Source organism: Rhinolophus hipposideros (genome assembly GCF_964194185.1).
Source record: "Rhinolophus hipposideros genome assembly, chromosome: 4".
Classification (NCBI taxonomy): Eukaryota; Metazoa; Chordata; class Mammalia; order Chiroptera; family Rhinolophidae; genus Rhinolophus; species Rhinolophus hipposideros.
Genome location: NC_138050.1, coordinates 62,814,245 through 62,836,105, shown reverse-complemented (window position 1 = coordinate 62,836,105; position 21,861 = coordinate 62,814,245). Strand labels below are relative to the sequence as shown.

At 43.7% G+C, this 21,861-nt stretch overlaps 1 protein-coding gene across 47 annotated transcripts in view; it reads right to left on the bottom strand.

Annotated features, from left to right (window-relative positions):
- Nucleotides 1-21,861, bottom strand: part of DOCK9 (dedicator of cytokinesis 9) — a 260,331-nt gene that overhangs the window by 126,062 nt on the left and 112,408 nt on the right. For all 47 annotated transcript variants that reach the window (XM_081046542.1, XM_081046528.1, XM_081046527.1 and 44 more), the window contains exon 2: nt 16,242-16,358. In XM_081046542.1, coding sequence (XP_080902668.1) covers nt 16,242-16,358 — 117 coding nt within the window. The remainder of the gene's footprint in view (nt 1-16,241; nt 16,359-21,861) is intronic.

Here is a 21,861-nt window from a genome sequence, read left to right as displayed (position 1 = left end):
CCCAGTGAAGACCAAATCCAGAAATTTGAATTATGTGACACTTTTGCAAACACCCCTTTAAAGTGAGAAAAATAATAGGAAATGAATCCTTTTTAACTCTGTAGCTCCAAGTGCCGTTATACTCTCACTTTAAAAAGACAGCAACTTTAATCATTAAAGAGAGCCTTGATCTTTAACAAATAAGAGAGGACTAAACATAATTAAAGCCATCGTCCAGGTGCTCGTCGTCACCAATATCAGAACACTGATCAAGTCCTATGATTTTGACAAACTTAGTCTTCTGACCAGACAGAACCCTTCCCCTCGCCCAGACTTCATCCAAATAAACTTAACGCATTTCTTTAAAACCTGTCACTCAACTTACAAATTTCTTTAGTACATGTCTAGCTTAAGTGCTATTTTTATAGCTTTTTGTACATATCTGTTTTTGATAATCCCTTTTAGATGCCTGCTACCCTTCTGTGTATGAGTTTGCTGTTCTTCACACCGAAAAGGGGAGTCTATTTCCCCTCCCCCCGAATCTAGGCTGCCTTCGACCAATAAAATGAGGTGAAGTGACATGCCAGTCCAATCTTAGCTTTAGGAGAACGGGTAGCTTTTGATTATTCCTCTTGGAAGACAACCAGCACATTAAAAGAGCTCCTTGAGACCACCGTGCTGTGAGGGAGTCCATAGCTAACCACGGAGAGGCCATATATAGAAAGACACCCCACCAGCCCCCCGCTGGTTCCAGCGTCCTGGATGAGGTGCCTCAACGTGAGTGAAGAAGTCATCTTAGACATTCCAAACCCTGTAGACACCAAATAAAGCAGAGCTACCTAGCTTAGCCTCAAGCAGATTTTAGAATTGTGAGAAACAATCAATTATTGGCTTATGAGGCTTGGGGGTGATTTGTTATTTAGCAATAGATAAGTGTACCATGACTGTAAGAGACTAAGGACATCTCCTAATTAGAGTATTGGAGAATATTGCCATTTTCATGAAAACGTCTTTCAAATGTTAACGACAGTGTAGTGTTAGGACGGAAGCCCTGAGAGGATACATAAGCTGCAATCTGGTTTCCACACTCCCCCTTCCATCCAGTCAGCATCCTGGTTGTGGTCAAGTAAGAGACAGAAATGTCTGTTAGACCTTGACAGTAGACTTTAGTGGCTTCTCTTCCTAAACAATATTCTACTGATCATTTAAGGGTTCAACGTAAATATCACTTTATCTAACCATTCATCCATCTATCTATTCATCCTTCCCTCACTCCCTCCCTTTACTGGGTCCCCACTTTCTACTACCAGACACTGAATTGGCAGTTGGAAACACAAAGTTTAATAAAATGTAGTTGCTGTTCTCATAGAGCTTACAGTCTGATGGGAGAGGAAGATGAAGAAATAAAGTATTGATCAGTACTACAGAAGGGGATGAGAAAAAGCACAGAAGCACAGGCTGCTATGAGAGGAAAGAGGAGGGGAGTCTAAATCTAACTGGGAAGCGAAGAGGTGTGCCATCTAGAAGACGTGTTCCAAGGCAAAACACTTATGCTAAATTATACAGGAGGAGTATAAGTGTGTATGCAGTACAAAAGGAGAGAAACTTGGAGATCAGCTGACCTTTGGGAAGTTAAAAGAACAAATTCAAGACATAATAACTCAGATTAGCTCTTTGTACACACAAACGAAACAAACCCATTAAATCCTAGGACTGAAAATATATATTCTATGTCAAGGGAAAAACTGCCTCTAATAAAACTTGAATCAAACAACACTAAAACCCCACCCACCCACAGGTTAGTCAGTGGTTTTTAACTCATTTGGGAAAAGAATGGACCAACAGAAAGAACAGGGCTTGCAAGCCTGGAGCACTTTTGTCAGTATCTTATCACCATTTAAAAGGAAAGGCTGGGATCCTTGGGGCTGGGGTCCCCATGGGGACTGCTGCGCTTGGCACCAAGGAGGGGTCATCGTTTGGCTGTCCTGTGCCAAGGTCTTCCCACTCACTGTCTTTGCGAGTCCAGCCTCACCAACCTTCTTGTTACAATGTGATCCTCATCTCGAATTTCTTAATTAGAGAGAACACACAGCCAAGCAGTGTATCCTGACCTGCTCATTAATTCTAGTTCTGAATGCATGTTATTAAATGGCATTCCGGTTTGTTCTCTTGTGTGGTTGGCTACTACAAGTCAGTTCTCCTTAGCCCAAATAACTCTGGTCATAATGCTCAAACCTGGTCTCTGGAAATGCAAAGCTCAGATTTGACCCTAAACCTTGATAACCTTACAAATCATGCCCCATGAGGCCCCGTCTGATAGCATGCCTACCTCATTAACCAAAAGTCTCCTGCAAACACATGTCTTTTTTTTTTGGCTTAGCAGGTTGTGGATTCGTTTGAGGGCAGGAAATGTATCTTTCTATTTGCATCTCTGTGCAAAGTACTCAATAAATGTTTAAAGAATTTTTAAATAAAATAGACAATGGAGACAGAAGTAGGAGCCTACCAATAATCAACCATTACTTGCATGTAAGTATTTTTTCTATCACTACAAAAGTTCTCTGGTCCATTATGGAAATTAACAAGGGAAGACTATAGCATAAGTAAATGTTCTATTTTAATATCTCTAGATTTTATGTATTAAAAGTCACATTTGAGTAATAGTATATTGTATGCCAAATCAATTCACATTAAATTTCTATAGTTTTATTTATCTGGTTTATAACAGAGTCCAAATCAATACCAGGAGATTTATATTCAATGAACACTAAAACCCTTCTCAAAAATTAGCTTAATTTTCTTTTTCACAGTTGTGGTATTCTTTTCTACTTCTCTATGAGTTAAAATCATATTTCTGCTAGAATATGGGTCTCTATCCACTTTATATAAATCAACATCAAGGCGGATATTCAAAGAATATCATTCCCATTTAGTAGCTTTCAACTAAGTGTTTTCTACATTTGCAAGGGCAAAGGAAAAGTATTTCACACTAGGAAGTGTGGTAAGACCTGAAAATTAAATCTAAACATAGAAGCTTCTCAGACAACCACTGGGATATAAATTTCACAGCACAAAACAACTTGAAAATAAAAGTCCCCTTCTAGCTACTACAATAGTCTAAAATAAAAGTCTAATTTTGGTCAATCATTACTTAGGTGAAATACGTACTGGTAGTCTTTGACACATACAAGTCCTTAATTATCTTGGCCAAGTATGGGCAGGAGTCTTGTGAGGAGTTCCACAAAATTAAAGGAGTAATCGAAAAGGAACACAGGACTGCTAAATAAAGGGAAAGAGGTGAAGTCCTCTCCCAAAGGGCTTACATAATGATCCACAAACACCTGAGAGGTAAATCTATATGGAACTTTTTTTTTTTAATGGAATGAGTTGAAGAAGTGCAGTTCCTTACCTCGCCCCAAGACTAGAATATGAAGAGTAAAATTTACGATCTCTGTGTCTAATTTGGAATGACAAATTTCAAATAGATCCTTTTTTATTTTAAAAACTTTTTTTGTTCTCTTGGTTGAAACGATTCCCTCCAAAAACTGGGGTCATCTGAATGGCTAGGACCCATGTCTGAATGCTTAGCCCAGGGAGGCAGGGCCATGGCCACCTGGAGGGAACATACAGGCACATCAGGTCTCCTCACCAGGGGCCAACCCCGGGCTGGCTGCCATTTTCTGCCCCTTTTAATCATCACTCAATGCTCTTTCCTGACAGCCGGCTGCGACCCTGTTCCTTCAGCTTCATCTTGGAATCCCTCTCTACTATCAGAATTCCCAACCCCCACCTGGCCAGGCCTCTGCCTTCCTCCATCGGTGCTAGCCAACACGCTACCTTGACCCCACTGAGGCTGGGATACCGAGGAGCTCATGTTTCAAACCACAAGCAATGTGAAGCGCATAATTTAATTAAATTTCCTATGGAAGAATCTGAGAAGTGATATTGGAAAGGGGTTTGAATGGAGAGCCAGGAAACCTGAGTTCTCATCTGAGCTCTGCCTCTAATTAGCTGTGTGATCTTAGGGGAAAGTTTTAGCTTTCTACATCCATAAAATAGTTTTCTAGGATCTCCAGGTTTTCTTTATGGTTTAAATATTCCACAGTTTCTGTGAACATGGAATTCTAAGTCTGCCTCTCTCAAATGGTTTATCTGAATGCTATGAATTGCTCTGTGAGAAACTGAAACATAAAAGACATCCAGAAAAAACATGAAAAGATAAATACTGTATCTGCGTTGATGTAGAGTCCCCCGCTTATTTTTCTAATAAAAGGCATTGTTGGATTAAAAGGAGGGAAGATTCACTATGTAGATTGAAATAAATAGAGGAGTGAGTATTAACAAAGACATGCTTTTGTGTCATCATTTCTTTATTTTTCTAACTTTCTCAACTCACACGGCACTGGATTTTTTAATTGATCATTTTATAATGGCCATTAGACTATAACCAAACAATCCTCTTAGTCCCTGGTGGGAAATATGCATGTCCACTGGGTGTTTAAAATATTTTATAGGGTTTTAATTAAGAGACTGAAACAAAGGCCCACCCTTCTCCTGGGAACACATGGACTATATGCTAAGGACAATATCCAGGAGAAGCGGGTGGGCTGCAACCTGAGCCAGCTGTGTGGATTCACAGACTGTCTGCCATCTCTGCTGCTCAGAGGAGCCCAGGGCGGAGTGTCCTCCCACAGACAGAAAAACAAACCACTCAGGCAGCCCAGAAGGGAGTGCAGGTTTTGAAACAGGAAGAGTTGGCTCCTGGGGCATCCGAAACAGAACAACTCCCAGGACAGGCAAGGCCACGGTGCACGAGCTGAGACACTGAGTCAGAAAAAAGAGATGAAGAGGGTTCTTCTCCTCAAGAAGCGGTGAGTGGTCAGTAGGCACACGGCTGCAGAACAGAGGCAAATTTCCTAGGTCTCTGCTGTCTTACGTCTCCGACACGCCCTGACCCGAGGCTGGCCGGAAGTCAGAGAAGAAGGCCTGAGAACCACTTTGCTGACCTGCTAGACAGAGAAGCCCCCCTGGCTCCGAGGCCAGTCAACTGCAATCTACTCTTAGGCTAAAAGACTATCTTCACTTTGCTGTCAACCCCTCCTGTTTGTAGTTCCCTATGAAGCATCTGTACTTGTGTTTATTTTTGTTTGTTCTAATTTACTGAGAAGAACTATCCCTTCAAACCTTTGAGTGCTTGATGCATTTGTCGGAGAAAGAGTCCTTTGATCTCCCAGGAGAAGGGTAACCTTGGAGGCCGCCAGGGCTCGGTGGAGGAAGGGAAGACAATGCCAGCAGAAATCAGAGCCCAGGCGGTCTAGGTAAGACTGAGCTCTTTAGGCGACGTCCCTGAGGCCTGGTCTATCTCCCTCCCTAAAGAGTAGGCCCTGGGTTGAATTTTTCTTGTGCTCAGCTGGGCCAAGTGGCTGGTGTCCCCTCGATGTTCTAAAGTTATTTCGGATTTGCAACGACTCCCTGTTAGATAGATGGCTCCCAACTATCCTTTCATCTCCAGGCCTCAGTCAAACGACAGCTGCTTCCAGTGTCTGTGGAGGTAGATTCCCTTTGATGGCTGCTGGAAACGCCCCCGGGGCTGCACTGTCTGTACATAAAACGTTTCGTATCCAGGGCAGTATTAAACATTACCATTAGAAACTCTGGGAACTCTGCTGCGACTTACTGAGCACAGCAGTAAGGAAGCCTTTCCAAATATCTGGCCGACGCATTGGTTTCAGAGAACATGACTCGCTTTCCAGAGGATTCAGTCCCAAGCTAGGCTGGGAACTGAAATCCACACAGGGCGTTCCCCACATCTCATTGCAAGATCGTGTCTTGGCAGCCAACCAACATGTTCTATTAAGATCAGACAATTCCATTTTCAGGGAAGCAGTTTCCTGAGGATTCGCAATGTTTAATTCACTAATCATTAAGAAAATGGACAAAGCCTGGGACAAGATAAGGGTCTGGAGTAAGAATTCCATTTAGGTTTCTGGAGGGATATAACTAAAAACAACTCCCAAGGAACTAATGAGCCTTGATTATGGGCAGAGAAATGGACATCTCTGTGCCTCTTTCCAACAGCTCATCTTCACTAGCTCCTGCAGGGTCCCCCAGCTGCCATCTTTAACTGCCTTTCTCCGTTCACTCAGCAGTTGACCTGTGAGGTCAGTGACTGCCCTTGCTATGCACCCCACGACGAGGCACAGACTGAGGGTGCTTTTGCATGAACCTCAGTGCAGCCCTCCCTCACTGCTACGCCTGCCTTCCTTCCATCATCCCTCGTCTCCATTCCCCGCACAGCTGCCAGGCATCTTTCTAAAGTTCTCATGATAGTGAAGTCATGCCTCCACTTACGTTCTGTCAATGACTCCTCACTGCCACTAGACAAAGTCCAAACTCCTGAGCATGGCCTACGGCCGCTCATGGCCAGCGCATCAACTCTGGTCATGTTTCTGGACTTTCTCCCGCCCTTCTCCAACCCTCCAGCACACGGGATGCTTCTGACTCCCTGATGCCCTGACCGAGCTGCCTGGCTGCAGAACCGTTCATAGCAACCTGAGGGCTCCCGGAGCACATTGCCCTGGATTAGCACGTGTGCCATTCTCCTGAAATCCCTCAAAAACCTTCCGGTGTCTCCCACCAAACTTGGAAACCTCGGACTACACCAAGATGTTTGCTTCTCCAACACCCAGCAGAACATCTGGCACAACATAAACGTTTGTGGAGTGAACAGGAAGTTGGGGTTTCAAAATGGAGATTGTTCTATTGAGTTGTGAGATCACTTGAGGTTTCAAATGAGACACTGTTTCCGCAACAGGTAGCTTTTGTGACCACATAATGTCCTGTTTCCTAAAATGTCATATAAATTTCAGTTGACCTTTGAGAGTCATAACAAATTCATTCTGCTACTTTCTCAACCGCCCAAATTACACATTATACAATATATATAACTGCCTGTTCAGATGCAGTAAACTATAACTAAGTTCAATGTTCAGAACTCTTAATGACCAGACTCATCAGTTCATTGAGTACCGCTGCACAAGAGAGAATGGGGGTGTCCGGAAAACCAGGAGAGGACCTAAGGTCATTTGGAGCATAAGTGGCAGGTCTGCTTCCCCATTAGTAAGGGGCTCAGCCTGCTCCACATCACATGGCTGTGCTACTCAAGTCTGCCACCCTCAAAAATGAAACAGTGTTACCTAAAGGAGAAGAAGAAGGCAGCTCAGCTCCCTCCCAGCCAACTGGAGGACATCAGCCAGGGTGGGCAAAGAGCTTTCCTAAATGATGGTACCTCTTTGGATTCTCACACATCTATGAGAATCCAGATTATAAGGCAAATTTTCTCTCTGAATTACAGATTAAGAAAAGTGAATTTTAGGAGGGTTTATTGCTTGCCCAAACACCAAGGTTAGTAACAGGCAGACCTGGGACTAAACTCTAGGGTCATACGACTAAATCTTGGATCTTGCCACTACCCCTAGTGTCCAGAGCACCGACCATCCCTCGAGGCCATTTGCATTCCATTCAGTAACATAACCTCGAGGAACACATGTATGCAAGTGTGGTTCCTTTCATTTTCTAGCTGTCTGTGTATGGCACTGTGTCTTCCTTCAGAATGCAATTGTAGTTGCTAAAGAGATCGTACTTTGTATGACCACCTAGCATAGTGAATATGCTTCATGTTAAAACATGTCCATTATTTACATATTCCCATATACCGACGAACTCTCTTTTCAGGAAGGCACACTCTCTCACATGCCCCTCATCACATGTGTGAAGGTTTCACTTACGTATCCAGGAGAGTGTCACGCAAATCCCCCCCATTCATTTACCAGCACCACCACCATACTGATTCAGGCTGGCCTGTCAGCTCCTGGGATGCCATCCAAAGTCTTATTCTGAACACAGCAGAGCAGAGATTCTGCTTTGCAGATAAAATGCTAAGCAGTGGGGAAGTCCTGCTTCTTCAAGGACTTCCGGTATCATAGGACTTTGCTGAACTTCCTTACTGGCTCCTGTGGACCTCATCCACATCGCAAGGTGCTGCGGTCCAAAGCCACTCAAACCCACGCAGGACACACTCAGCAGTGTCCAGGCGCCCAGGCACGCCAGGGAGAAAAAGGCAGAAGTATGGACACTGCAGGACCCTTTTGGATTGTAGGACCCACAGGTTTTGTGCCTGGTAATACGATAAATGGCATCTCATAATTCTGAGCCCAAAACCTAGGTTTTCTTTTTCTTTAAGGACTTTTGGCTGTTGTTTTTGCATGAAATATGTCATGTCTCCCTCTCTTCCACCTTGGGACACGCTCTCACAACCTCAAAGGCAGCTGGTGCTAGATCCCAAATCCATCCATTTCTTCAATACATATTAAGTGCCTACCCCAGATAAAACCCTACTGTAGGAACTTTAGGCAAGTGCAAAGATAAATTGTGCAAAAACTACTGTTTGTAATAAAAATCCAGCAATTATGGTTTGCTACTTTCATAGAGATTTTATTTTCTATCTGGGGAGAAAATAATAAACAGTCTTGTAGTTACAATAATGTATAGTAAAGAACAATATTAAATGAATGCTATCAATATAGTATAAACAGATCTCCATCTGCTTCAGCTATCCCTGTTGTGAGATAGCATCTTGGTTTAATCCTTCCTCTATCTGTGTGGAGCTCACATGAATAAACACTTATGTATGTTAGAAGCAAACAGGGAATACAGTGAGAAGAAAATAAGACAGAGCAAGGTAAGGAGGACCAGCAATGCCACGGGGGTTTGAGGGCATGGCAGTGGCATGGGCCTCGCTGAGATTTGGGGAAAGGTTTGCAGGAAGCGAGGGACAGAGGGGACAGAACGTACCAGGCACAGCACCAGCCTGAGGAAAGGCCCTCAGGAAGGAAATTACGTGCAGTGGGAGAGGAGGCCCCCTACCCACCACCATGGGGCCCAGGGTGGCTGCAGCAGAGAGAGTGGGGAGAGGAGTGGAGAGATGGTCAGAGAGGTAGTGGGGAGACATGATCACGGGGTCCTTCAGGCCATGGCAAGGCCGTCAGTGAGGGACTCAACACAGGAGTGCTGTCACCTGCCTTACCTTGTAAGCTTACTTCTTAAACGATCACTCTGCCTCTTCTGTTAACAGACTGAAACGGGGTTGGGACACTTGCTAAGAGGCTCTTGCCTTAACCGAGGCAAGAAAAGGTAAGGGCTGTGCCACGGTCACAGCAGTGGGGTGCTATGTGATGGTTCTTACTGTTACCCTCCCATCCTATTCCCCACAGCCTGCTTTCCAAACCCTCCTTGCTCTCCCCCAAGCTGCACCTCACCTGGGCCAACCTGACATTAGCTCCCTCAGCCCATTTCTCCTCTAAATTTCTCAACGTCCAATCCTCTCTTTGCAGTTCAGATATAGAACTCTCTCTCCCTCCTGAACTCTTCCTCCAAAGACCTTTAATTCCATCCCAGTAGACCCCCTTCAGCACTTTGCTTCAAAACACATCCTCATAATACCTTGCGTCTTCAATCTCTTCCTCATTCCTGGACTCCCCTTCTTAGCCCATTCTCAGGTGTCCCCAATCCTGGTGAAAACTCTTACTACTGCCCTGAGCCAGCTGACTCCCTCTGTCTCCTACTGTGTCACGCTAACCTTGCCGTCATCGTCAAGGGTGCCCTGCTCACCGCCTCTAAGGAGCCCTTCTCCCCAGCTCATCAACAGGAGTATACGACAGTCTGCCTGTCGACCTGCCTTCTCCAGAACCGCGCCGTTTCCTAGTTCTTTTCTTACTTTCTGTCTCTACGTCCCACCCCCCTTCCTCCCACGTGAAGGCACTCCCTCAGATTTCGTCCCCACGAGGATCTCATGCCCTGATCTCACTGGCAACTGTTTTGTCTCACATTGCTTCGGTGCACCCAGATCAAGGACCCTGGCTTCTCTCTTAGACTGGACTTCTGCATTTCCAACACTTGAAGGGTGCTTAACACCTGAATGTCCCTCTACGTCCAACTTAATTAAATGCCCATGGGACTTCATGTATGTCGTGACGCTGGGCACATTCTCCTGCTGATGACTAATATTAATTATCTCCTCTCCTAAGTTTTGAGCAACTTGAAAGCAGGAACCCTGTCTTATATTTACATCCCGAAGCATCTTACGAGGCTGAGTGAGCCCTTTGCACAAGTAGTATAACTATAAACTATAAGCTAAGTAAATGTACTCAACTCAGTTGATCAGCGCTATCTAAAAAACAAGCCTTCCTTTTGAGGCATGTTTGATCATAAAAGAATGACCTGTCACTGTGTTCTGTAAAAGGCATTACTTGAACTAGAATTAAAATTCTCATCCCCTGAAGGTCTGGCCAGTTATCAATCCAGAAATATTATTTATGCAGATTTTTTCAGGCAGTTTCAACCATAGACAAGAACTAACATCCCAAAAACCACAATGTTCATGAAAGTTACATTGTTGGCCAGTGAATTCTGACTGATATAAATTTTGAGGAATTTATCAAAAGAACACTTTTCAACAAAAAGGCCAAAACAAAGTGTTGAGATTATTTGTTTGGCAGCGTATAATAAAAAGTGAGGAAAAACACTGTTAAAAAAAAATTCCCTTAAAAAAAACACCAGATGGGAAATGAGATCAGGGACTTCCAGGCCCTTTGTAAGTAGTGGGGCCTGGCTTCCTTTTCAGGTCAGTGGTTTGTAGATTATTATCAGTCTCATGTAAGTAGAAGAGGAAAAGAAACAGAGGAAAAATAAAAATCAGGATGTTATTTAAAGGGAAATGGACTGACCACATTTTTCTGCATAACTCTGAGAACACTTTAGGATTCTCCTGTATCTAAACATTTCCAAAAGTGAAAATTTCTAGAATTGCCAATTATTAATAATCTTTGCTTTATACTCCCATCTTTCCTTTTAAATTCTCTTGCTAAGCAATTTGACCTTGATAATACACCATAAAAGATCAGTAGGAAGAGCACCTGAAAAATCATTCCTCATCCTGACTCACACACTACTTTAAGGATGACAACAATTTCACACCCACATGGTAGAGAAATCCTGTAACAACATGCTCTTTATTTTAAAATTGTGGTAAAATAGCCATATAACACCAAATTTACCACCTTAACCATTTTTAAGTGGATAGTTCAGTGGCATTAAGAATATTATTATTGTGTAACCATCACCACCATCCACCCACAGAACTCGCTTCATCTTGCAAAACTGAAACTTTGTACCCATTAAACACTAACTTCGTATCCTCCCCCAGCCTCAAGCAATCATCATTATATTTTCTATCTCTGTGAATTTGACTACTCTAGGTACCGCATATAAGTAGAAGCACTTCACCTAGCATAATGTCCTCAAGGTTTATCCCTGTTGTAGCATATGTCAGAATTTCCTTCCTTTTTTCGGCTGTGTAGAATCCCAATGTATAGATACACCATTTGTTTTCCATTCATGCACCGGACACATGGGGTGTTTCTACCTTTTGGCTACGGTGAATAACGCTGCTATGAACATAATACGTAAGTGTACAAGTATCTTTTGAATCCCTGTTTTCAATTCTTTGGGCTATACCCCCAGAAGTGGAATACAACATGCTCTTTTTACTCCTTCCATACACACTCTCTCCCTTGTTAGTTTATAGCACATATCAAAGTCTAATGTTTGTAAAATATAAATAGTATCCATAAATTGCATCCCAACATCTTTTTACCATTTACTACCTTCTCCATATTCCAACACTTTACACAGCTGCTCTACCATTACTAAGCAATCTAAAAAGCCAGGGTACATAGGAGCTCAAAAAACCAGCTGTAGACACAGTGGCCTGATGGCAACACCCTCACATTCAGTTAAAAATGTCACCGTCACCAGCATCATCTGGTAAGAGGCTTCCCTTGAAGAATCATGATTGGAAATGGCCAAACCCACACTGAATTTTATGTCTCCGACAGGAAAAGGGGGATTCCTGAGCATTACTTTCAGTTATGCATAGAATTGTTACTTCTAAAGCAACAAACCATCTTACATTTCTTGATCTAAAACAATTAAATCATAAAACTTATCATCTCCAATTGCCCAGTAAAGTTTACCTACAATTTACCCATGGAAAATAAGGTCTCAGATTATGTCAAGAAAAACTGATGAGACCACAAAACTTTGAGAACAATAAAGGTTCGTCAGTCATCAGAAAGCCTTTTAAGACTCTGTTTCACCTCCATTCTTTTATTTCAGAAATTATCTAACTTCCACCAAATCAAGTCATTGATCAGGCAAAAACTTACAAATCTAGTCACTGGCATTTCCCCATGTGCTTAATGGTACTCATTATTTACTTCTTGAATCCAAGAAAACTACCTAATATTCACAATAATTTTACTAATTTTAAACGAAGCCAAAAGTACCCAACTCTAGTACCCAGTGGGGAGAGATTATGTGCACATGGAGGTGGATGGGCAGGGTGAGAGGCTAGAGAGGTACAAGTGGGAGGCCAGAGAGGCACAGGTGGGAGGCCAGAGAGGTACAAGTGGGAGCCCAGAGAGGTACAGGTGGGAGGCCAGAGAGGCACAGGTGGGAGGCCAGAGAGGTACAAGTGGGAGGCCAGAGAGGCACAGGTGGGAGGCCAGAGAGGTACAAGTGGGAGCCCAGAGAGGTACAGGTGGGAGGCCAGAGAGGCACAGGTGGGAGGCCAGAGAGGCACAGGTGGGAGGCCAGAGAGGCACAGGTGGGAGGCCAGAGAGGCACAGGTGGGAGGCCAGAGAGGCACAGGTGGGAGGCCAGAGAGGCACAGGTGGGAGGCCAGAGAGGTACAAGTGGGAGCCCAGAGAGGTACAGGTGGGAGGCCAGAGAGGCACAGGTGGGAGGCCAGAGAGGCACAGGTGGGAGGCCAGAGAGGCACAGGTGGGAGGCCAGAGAGGCACAGGTGGGAGGCCAGAGAGGCACAGGTGGGAGGCCAGAGAGGCACAGGTGGGAGGCCAGAGAGGTACAGGTGAGAGGCCAGAGAGGTACAAGTGGGAGGCCAGAGAGGCACAGGTGGGAGGCCAGAGAGGCACAGGTGGGAGGCTAGAGAGACACAGGTTAGAGAGGCTAGAGAGGCACAAACACGGTGTCGGAGCCTTCCTCAGGGCCACAGCATGGGTGGTGACACTTGAACACAAAAAGCATAAGAAGCCATTAGTGAAAGGCCCAAGTCAATGTACTTAGGTATTAATGTGCACAGTGTCGGCAGTAAGCAGCAGAGGCATTGCGAGAATGGGGCAGAAAATCAACATAGGATTTGAAGTGGCCTCCAAAGGGTGAGATGGTTCTGGAAGGATGGAAAAGAAGAGACGACATTGCTGGCAAGGAGAACCACGAAGCCAAAGCAGAGGCAGAACAGACGAGACCCCGAAGTACCAGGGCCAAGGTCTGATTCTGAAAAAGAAGTGTAGTGAGCAAGTAAGGGCTATACTAGCCATGGCATTGTTGTCCCTGGCCCTAAAACTATACTTCACCAGTATTCTGATGGTGGAGAACTACCCTTTTGCTTTTTAAAATCCTCATTTACTTCATGTCTCTCAGGTGTTTTTCTCCCACCCTTGGGCAAGTACATCCCACAAACAACTCTCTCCATAAGATGCATTTTCAGAAAACACTTAGATGTCCTTAGGAGGTGACCAATATCAACACATGTCCTATTCAAGAGCTAGACAAGTGTGTCATCACTAGCTACATTTGTTTTAGAAAACCATTGTCCTGAATATATTTGACAGAACTCCACATAACATTCTAATATTCAACTAATATTGTTTGACTAGTAAGTATAGTATTGCAAATCAACCCCCAGCGTGCATTTTGCTCCTTATTTGATCCATTTGCTAACCAACTTGATATCTTTTTTCCATATGAAATAAAACTTTCCCCTGATCGAATATTTCCTCTGCCTCTAATAATATAACAATAATTCCTTTTCTATGCTGTCTAAAAAAAAAAAAAAAAAAAAAAAAAAATCAGGGACAGACAGAGGAATCTATGGCATTGCTAAGACCATTTTGCTCCTTCAGCTAACTAGACAGTTATTAAAATCACCAAGACAAATTAGCAAGAAAACTCTGTGTGGTGTAAATGGCCTTACTTGATTAGAATTTGGGAGTCTCCAAGAAAACAAATAACAGCATCCAAATTTAAAGAGGAACCATCACAATCACTGTGATGAGGATCAAAGCTGAAATTCAAGCTCCTTAATCTTTGGAAAAATTCCACAAACACAGAAAATAACACTTGCTCATTCAATCTTGGCCAGCAAAATGTTAGTGAGTTCTTTGCCGTTTCTAGAATATTTGTGCTGGTGTCCCCAGAGAAGTAGTTAGGGGCAAATAGGATAAAGGAGTTTTTCTCCAAGTTTCAATAACTTGATTCTACAACTGTTTAAACATCCAGGTTCTTTGTCTCTGGGATAAAAAATGAAAGTAAATTAACTGTATCTTGTTTCTTTGGTTTGTTTGCTTCTTAAGTCACTTTATCTCAGGGCTGCAAATACAACTTTACATTCTAGGTTGCAAAACTTGAAATAACTTTGTTACTCTAATTAATAACAAGAAGAACACATACTTCATGTTCAGAGAGACCTGAGATAACCTTTAGCATCCTTGGAATGCACTACAGGAAAAGTATGTCAACATAGATTACAATTTGTAATCATCTGATTTAACTTCTCATGTTAATTTGTTGCCAAAATCATAGGCAAAAAGCATCATTCTGAGGTTTCCATTCATTTGTCCTTTAGCTAGGTAGTCTATTCATGCAATGAAGTTTTTAAAACATTGTGTATTTTTAGGCATGAATTGAAACCATTTACCCCAGAGCATACTTTGGCAGCAGCATTGCACTAATAATGGTCAATTCCATTTCCATGGCAATCCTTATACTTTTTTGGAAAGAACTGAAAAATAATCATTTTCTCCACGTGTACCTTTAACAAGTTAGAAAAAGTGAACATTTGTGAAAACTCTCACCTTTGTTATAAACTGGAGTCTCTTATGTGGTGGGGGGGGGAAACTTTAAGGAATATAATTTAACAATCGTTATTAACATAGAAGTTTCTAAAGACAGTTCAGTGTACACAGAACTGTATATAGTATGTTATGTTCTGGGGAGTAGGATTAGAAAAAAATGTGGTAGGGGAGATTTTTAATGTCAAGTACTTAAACAGTGCCTGCTGGGTTTTTTGTTGTTGTTGTTGTTGTTGTTTTTTAAAATATAAGTATGTAGTGCTTTTTAAATTAAATAACAAATAATCAATGAAGCTTTAAAAAAAGAGAAGAAAAAAACCCAAAAAACTAAGGCACTCAATTCACAGAAGACAGGGCTTGGATAGTAATAGCCTCAGGTAGAGAAGCATGGAGGTAGAGAAGGAGAAAGCATGAAGAGCGAAGGAAGTAACCAGAATCCCCAAATAGGCCAAGGTAACTCTAGGTTACCGGGCAGCTAAAACCCCTATATGGGGTTCCTGCAGGAAGAATGTTATTCTCACTCCCTCACCAGCCTCAAAGCTCTTGTGGGCACTCAGGCACAGACCATAATCTGAAAGGTTTTCAGCAACAATCCAGAGTGCAGCTCACAGCAGGAGCTGTGCTGAGTCCTCTGCTGAAAGCTACTGAGCTCCAAGAAACAGCACCTGCCACTGCACCAGAGGTAGGAGTCAGTACATACCTGGTTACCCCTAAACACTTCTCTGGTGAGCCCACACACAGTTCAAAGCCTCTCTCACGCAGTCTCCCAAAGTGCCATTCTAAAAGGATCCATGACAGAATCCTCCACTGCTCCCCAGCAAATCCCATCTTTAAGATTCTAAGGCACTCGGCAAAAACCCTCAATTCCTTTTCACAAGATATAGGGTGCACTTGTGAGCATTACATCAGCCCAGAGAATAGGACTTTTATTCAAGATGAAACACACACACATGCTTGGGGGGGGGGGAAGTTATATATATATATATGTGTTATATATATATACATAGGCATGTTTGCATATATGTACATATATATACATAACACATATTCATATATATTTATATCTGCATATGTATGCAAAAATAATACCATTTAAAAAATCAACTCATGAAAGAATGCCTGGAAGAATACAATGACAGAATGTTTCCTCTTACCATCTTTTCATCTTTTAAAAATCCTAAGTTAAACAAATAATAACTCAACAGATAGAAAACAATTGTCTGTAACGATGAGCCCCATGGCTCTACGTACAGAGAGTTAGAAGTCATGTACCTGAAAGTCATCATAAGGGAAGAGCAGCATCTCCCTAAGACAATCGTTCAGGATCTGTGTCTTCTTCTGGACGATGACATTTTCATAGTCAAGTGGCTCAATCAGCTTTGGCTTTGCCTGGAACGTGAAAAGATAAGCACTTGAAACATTCTTATGGATAAAGGCAATTTCTGAAGATTAAAGGACTTTATACATTCTACTCTGTGTTTGTATCTTCCAACTTTGCTACCATGAGAATGTTAGTTTTGCTACCTGTAAGAATCTGAAACAAGAGACAAAAGTTGCTTTCAAAGGAACAGAAGACACTTAATGGCACTCTGTCTATCGAAAGTCATACTTGTTCCCTTATTTCAGCACAAAGGAGGCTATGGATTCTGGTGGCACTCCCACTCATGTCTTGAGCCACCCTTAAGGTCCCCTTGTAAGCACTTGGCTCTGCCAGAGCTGCCCTGCTTCTGGCTCCAGCCAAGGTCTGGCAGCAAAGGCAGGATGCCCACAGTGGTTCCAGCCATGACCACCCTGCCTTGGCTCATGGCTTAAAGCATCCACAGGGCTCACTATTCCACCGAAGACGCTATGGAACTCACCTCTGAGTCTCAAAATACCCCTATCCTGAAATATCTACCATGTACATACATAACACCTAGACATAGAAAACTGTGCGCTGGACCCAAACCAGGCAAGCGGGGAGAGAAAAAAAAGTATTCCTTCAACCAGGGCTTGTGGGTGAACCTCAGGGGGTAGAGGGAGCCACCCCTGCCATGCACTGAGCAAAGGAAAGAGGCAACAAACAAGTGGGTAAAGAAAAGAGAGAACATGCTTTTGCTAACGATTTCCGAAGTTATTCTTCTAAGCAAAAGTCTCTTTCATCTTTGCCAGTCTTTGCCAGTCTTTATCCCTGATCTAGGTCAGGGATAAAAACACATATTCATCTAACTATAGCACAGCATGCCAAGTGCTAAAATAGGCCTACACACGCACATACACACACAGCAAGATTATTTTTAAAACTATTAAGAAAAAAGCATAATAAAGAATAATTATGATAGTCATAATTTCAACAAATGCCGTATATATAAAAATGACAATATAGGCTATATATATATATATACATATATAGACATCTGACGTGTAGCATCTAAATTGGACATTGTGACTGAGGCTGCTACATGTTCCCTAAATCTCTTTTCCTTCCACATACAGCTGAACTACCTTTCCCAGCCTCCCTGTGGTTAGGTGAGGCCATGTGAGTGTCTTCTGGCCGATGGCATATGAGTGGAAGGGATGTGGCCACTGCCAAGTCTGGCCCATAAAAGCTTCTGCACAGACTGAATGTTCCCCCGCCCCCAAAATTCCTATGTGGAAACCTAATGTCCAGTGTGATGGTATTATGAGGTGGAGTCTTTGGGAGGTGATTAGATCATGAGAGTGGAGACCTCATCAGTACGATTAGTGCCCTTACAAAAGAGATCCGGAGAGCTTTCTTGTCCCTCCTGCTATGTGAGGACAGTGGGAAGAGGGCTGCCCATGGACCAGGAAGTGGGCCTCACCAGACACATACTCAGCCAGTGCCTTGACTTTTGTTTACACAGCCCCTCCCAAGTCCATGAAAGAGCATTTCCCTCCTTTGTTCCTCCAGACTCATACTTGGGTCCCTATTAGACCACATGTCCCGAACTGCAATTTTTTGTCGTTCCCAAATAAACCCATTCTGCTGGAGAAATACCTGGCTGTCTATTGGTTTAAAGTCAACAGCTTATTTGGCATACCAAATAGTGTTTTTGTTAATTAGATGAATTACTGTTTTTGCCCAAAGGTGGCTTGGAAGTATTTGATGACAGAATGTAGTGTTATAGATACTACGATTATCTTGCTTTTGTATGCTAGTGTGTAAGTTTTAAGGTGTTTTCACAGATGACCGCATTTAATCCACTGTTAAATTAACAAGAAAGCCATTGGACAGAGGGGGGCTCGAATGCTGTGGCAGCCCATGTAAGCAAATGAAAACCTAAGCCTGTAAATGCCTCATGGTTACAAAATCAGAACACTAAGGGCCACTAATCACAAACAGCCAACGAGGCTTTAGGCTGTAGTCAATCAAATAATTTCTTTCCTTTGCTCTCGCCTTTTCTCTACATAAGTCTCTCCTCAGCGCTGTCAGCTGAGTGCTCCTAACCATTTCCAGTTTGGTGCTGCCCGATTTGAATCAATTTTTGCTCAAATAAACTCTTACAATGTTTAATACGCCCCTGTTTATCTTTTAACACCACTTAACACCAAAGGGAGGCATGAAAACATCACTCTGTTTTACTGAGACTGGAAACTGAGGATAACGAGTTATTAAGCTAATTGCCCGAATATCCCACCAAGAAACCAGCACGATTAGAACGCAGTCTTCTGTGCAACAGAACGCTTTCTTCTCCAAGCTGCCCTTTTAATATTCTGGGTCACCACTGCTCAACCATAGTAAATGTGTGGAGAATTCATAAGCCAACATTTCTGTTAAATATGAATGACGCAGGCTAATCAGGAAAGCCCCTGGGATTGATTCCAACCACAGGGAGATCTCATGGAAGAACGACAAGTCTGTCTTCTTTGGTCTCAAGGACTGTGGAGATTTGAAATTTGTACAAACCCTTAGGTCACTTAATGAAATGACTCCTTAGGGACCTGATTGGGCAGGGGTCTCAGCAGTGGCAGGGAGAACCTTCTGAGACAGAACCACTGACTCCAAGTAAAAGGCGTAAACCCCGAGGGACTCACGGCTGCCTACATTAAGAACGAGGCACGAAGCTCTTGCTTCAAATACAAATAACTGGCACCCTGGCTCCCTTCTACACGTGGCCCTCAGGAGGAGGAAAGAAAGAAGGGATCGGAGGAGATAAGGCTGGGCATGGAGATTGGTAAGGGAAGACAGAAAAAGGAGGAAGAGACAAAAGGGACAGGCAGAAGACGCAGAGGAGAAGAAACACAGGAGGAAGAGAAAGTCAGGAAAAGAAGATACAGGACAAAACGACAGCAGACAGGGCATTGGGAGACTTGAGGTGGGTCCGGGGGAAGTCACATTCCCCGTCCCTGCTACACTGTGGGTTCAGAGCATAGCCGCCTGTTGTCTCCTCTTCTTTAAACTGACGATTCACTACTTACATTGTTCGCTGTTCTTCAGCTGCACGACGCTTTCCCAAGTGGTCACACGATTTGGGGCACAGCTGACTCCCCCATAGTGTCACTAGTAACAGAACACCACACTAACAGTAAGAGAAATTAGGCTAGTTCCCAGACTGCCAGTCCCCTGCTCCTGGGTAAGAAAGAGGCTTAGTACAGCTCTAGCACACGGACTTGCTTTTAAAGGCATCTCAGTGTGCCTAAATTCAATTCCTCCATGGTGACATACCTCCAAGAGCTGAGTTCTTGATTTTCTATTGTCACAAGAAAGATTCTGGGTCCAGAAAGACCCAAATTGTCCAAAGGTCGCAGATAGCGCTGCTCGAAGGCCATTAGAAATACCATGGTTTGAAACAAGAGCATTCATGAGTTTGAAGTTTAAATATTTAAGGACACTGTGTCTCTCTAAGCATGACGGGGCTCAGCTATCTGGAGTCTATGACATTCAGAACTGGTACAGTGCGTGGTTACGTTGCTTCCACAGGGTGTGAACAATGTAACTCGATCCATATACACAAGTCCTTCGGCTCTCTCTTCCGTCTGGAGAGCAAAAGTCCCTACCTATGAACGTTCATTTCTCAAGTTATTGTGAAATCAGAGAGGATGTGGTACTTTTAATTTACAGCAGACTCCAACAGTGGCTCTCAAAGTGAGGTCCCCGGGGCGGCAGCGGCAGCATACCCTGAGCTGACACAAAAGTAAACTGAAGCAGAAACTCCAGGAGTGGGGACCCGCTGTCTGTGCTTGAGCAAGCTCTCCAGGGGATTCTGAAGAGCCCGGGTCTAGAATGGGGCTCCAGGAACTGTGTTGGAATTTGTCAATTCAGAGAGGCACTGAGCTTCTTAACCTCTTTGGGGTTACAGGCCCCTTTGAGAATCTGGGCCCACTCCCCCAAAAAATATATAGACATTTTCCTTTGCGAAATTGTATACAGAGAGTTTGGCGGAGGGGTGTCATTCCCTGGAGAATAGCCACAGAACTGAGTTGAAGACACCCTGGCCTCGTGGAAGAGGCAGGCTTGTCAACACTTAATTCGATACGCTGAGAGGTGCTGGAGTTACATGCAGAGCTCAGGGAGGAGGTGGAGCCCATTTCTGTCCATGGGCTGTGCAGTCTCCTCACTTCACCAAGGACTGATGCTTCACGAGGGCTGAAGGAAGAGAGAATTCTTTGCGTGGGCAAAGCTTTGAACTCCTTGACAACACAGTGCTGCTTGCGAGGCAGCAGATGAGTGGTTGTGGGGCGTCTCTCGCCCCAGGGCCATGCCATACACAATCCAGTTCACCAGTTCTGACTCAAAGCTGCTCCTGTCATGCCCTCACACCTCTGCACCTGTCACAATCCTACTACCCCTCAGGCAGCCACCTACAAATGTTTTATTCTAGCAGCAGAATCTGACAAACAAATCGTACACAGGCAAGTATGTCAAAGAAGTTAAAACAGAGTTGCTCCAGCCCCAGGGCGTGCAGCACTTGGCTGTATAACTGGGGCACCCCCTCCCTGCCCCCATTACCACGGAGCTTTCCCCCCCTCTGACTGCTGTAACCCTGGTGAGTAGCAGTCCTAGGGTGCCGTTCATTCTGCTTTGCATGGAAAGGACCCGTGAACAGCACATCTCCTCGACCACTGGGATAGGGCCAGGTCTCATTCCCTGGCCCCCCCCACCCCCGTCAGCATGTAGCCCAGGACCCAGACACATACTGACTGTGAGGTTAATAAAGCCTAATGCCCCTCACTGGCATGGACCCCTCACCAGGCCCCACGTTCCCATACAGTTCAACTGCTGCTCAGCATCTTGACTTACGAGGAAGATTTGCAGGAACACGCCCAGGGTGTCAGTCCACCCAGGGTCATTACTCAGGGCACGGAGGTGTAGCACGGGGGCCATACTGCAAGAAAGACACAGTCCGAGGCGCTTGGCCCCAGAACTGCCTGGGGGCATTGGAGAGTCACTGTTGTGCCAGCTGAGAATGCCCCCAAATCACACAGCTCATACAGGAAAGAAACCGAATAGAGGTTTGCCCAATCCTAAAAGTTTACGCGATGTTACCAAATGTTGTAAAGCTAGGAGAAACTTCTCTAAACGACTATGATATACAAAGTTTGATTACTCATGCAGCAGGAAAGATGAAATGGTCTATCCTTGCAATACAGAATAATACAAACCATGCTCATATGAAGACGTGATAATAGGAGGAAGCTAAAAAATGTAGGGGAAGAAAGTATTTCTGAATTGTGTCAAGAAGTTATTGATAAAAATGTGTTGTTTTCCTGTATTCCTGATGTTTGTGGTTTGAGTTAGCTTTTGAAATTTGTTGTGCTATTTTCTTAAATTCTAAACATTCACTTCCATGCCTTATTTTGTATTTATGATTATTTTTCTTAAACAAGGCCCCCAAAACTCTAAGCTTCATTCGTCACAAAACCTGGATAGGCCACAGAAACCACACAGATG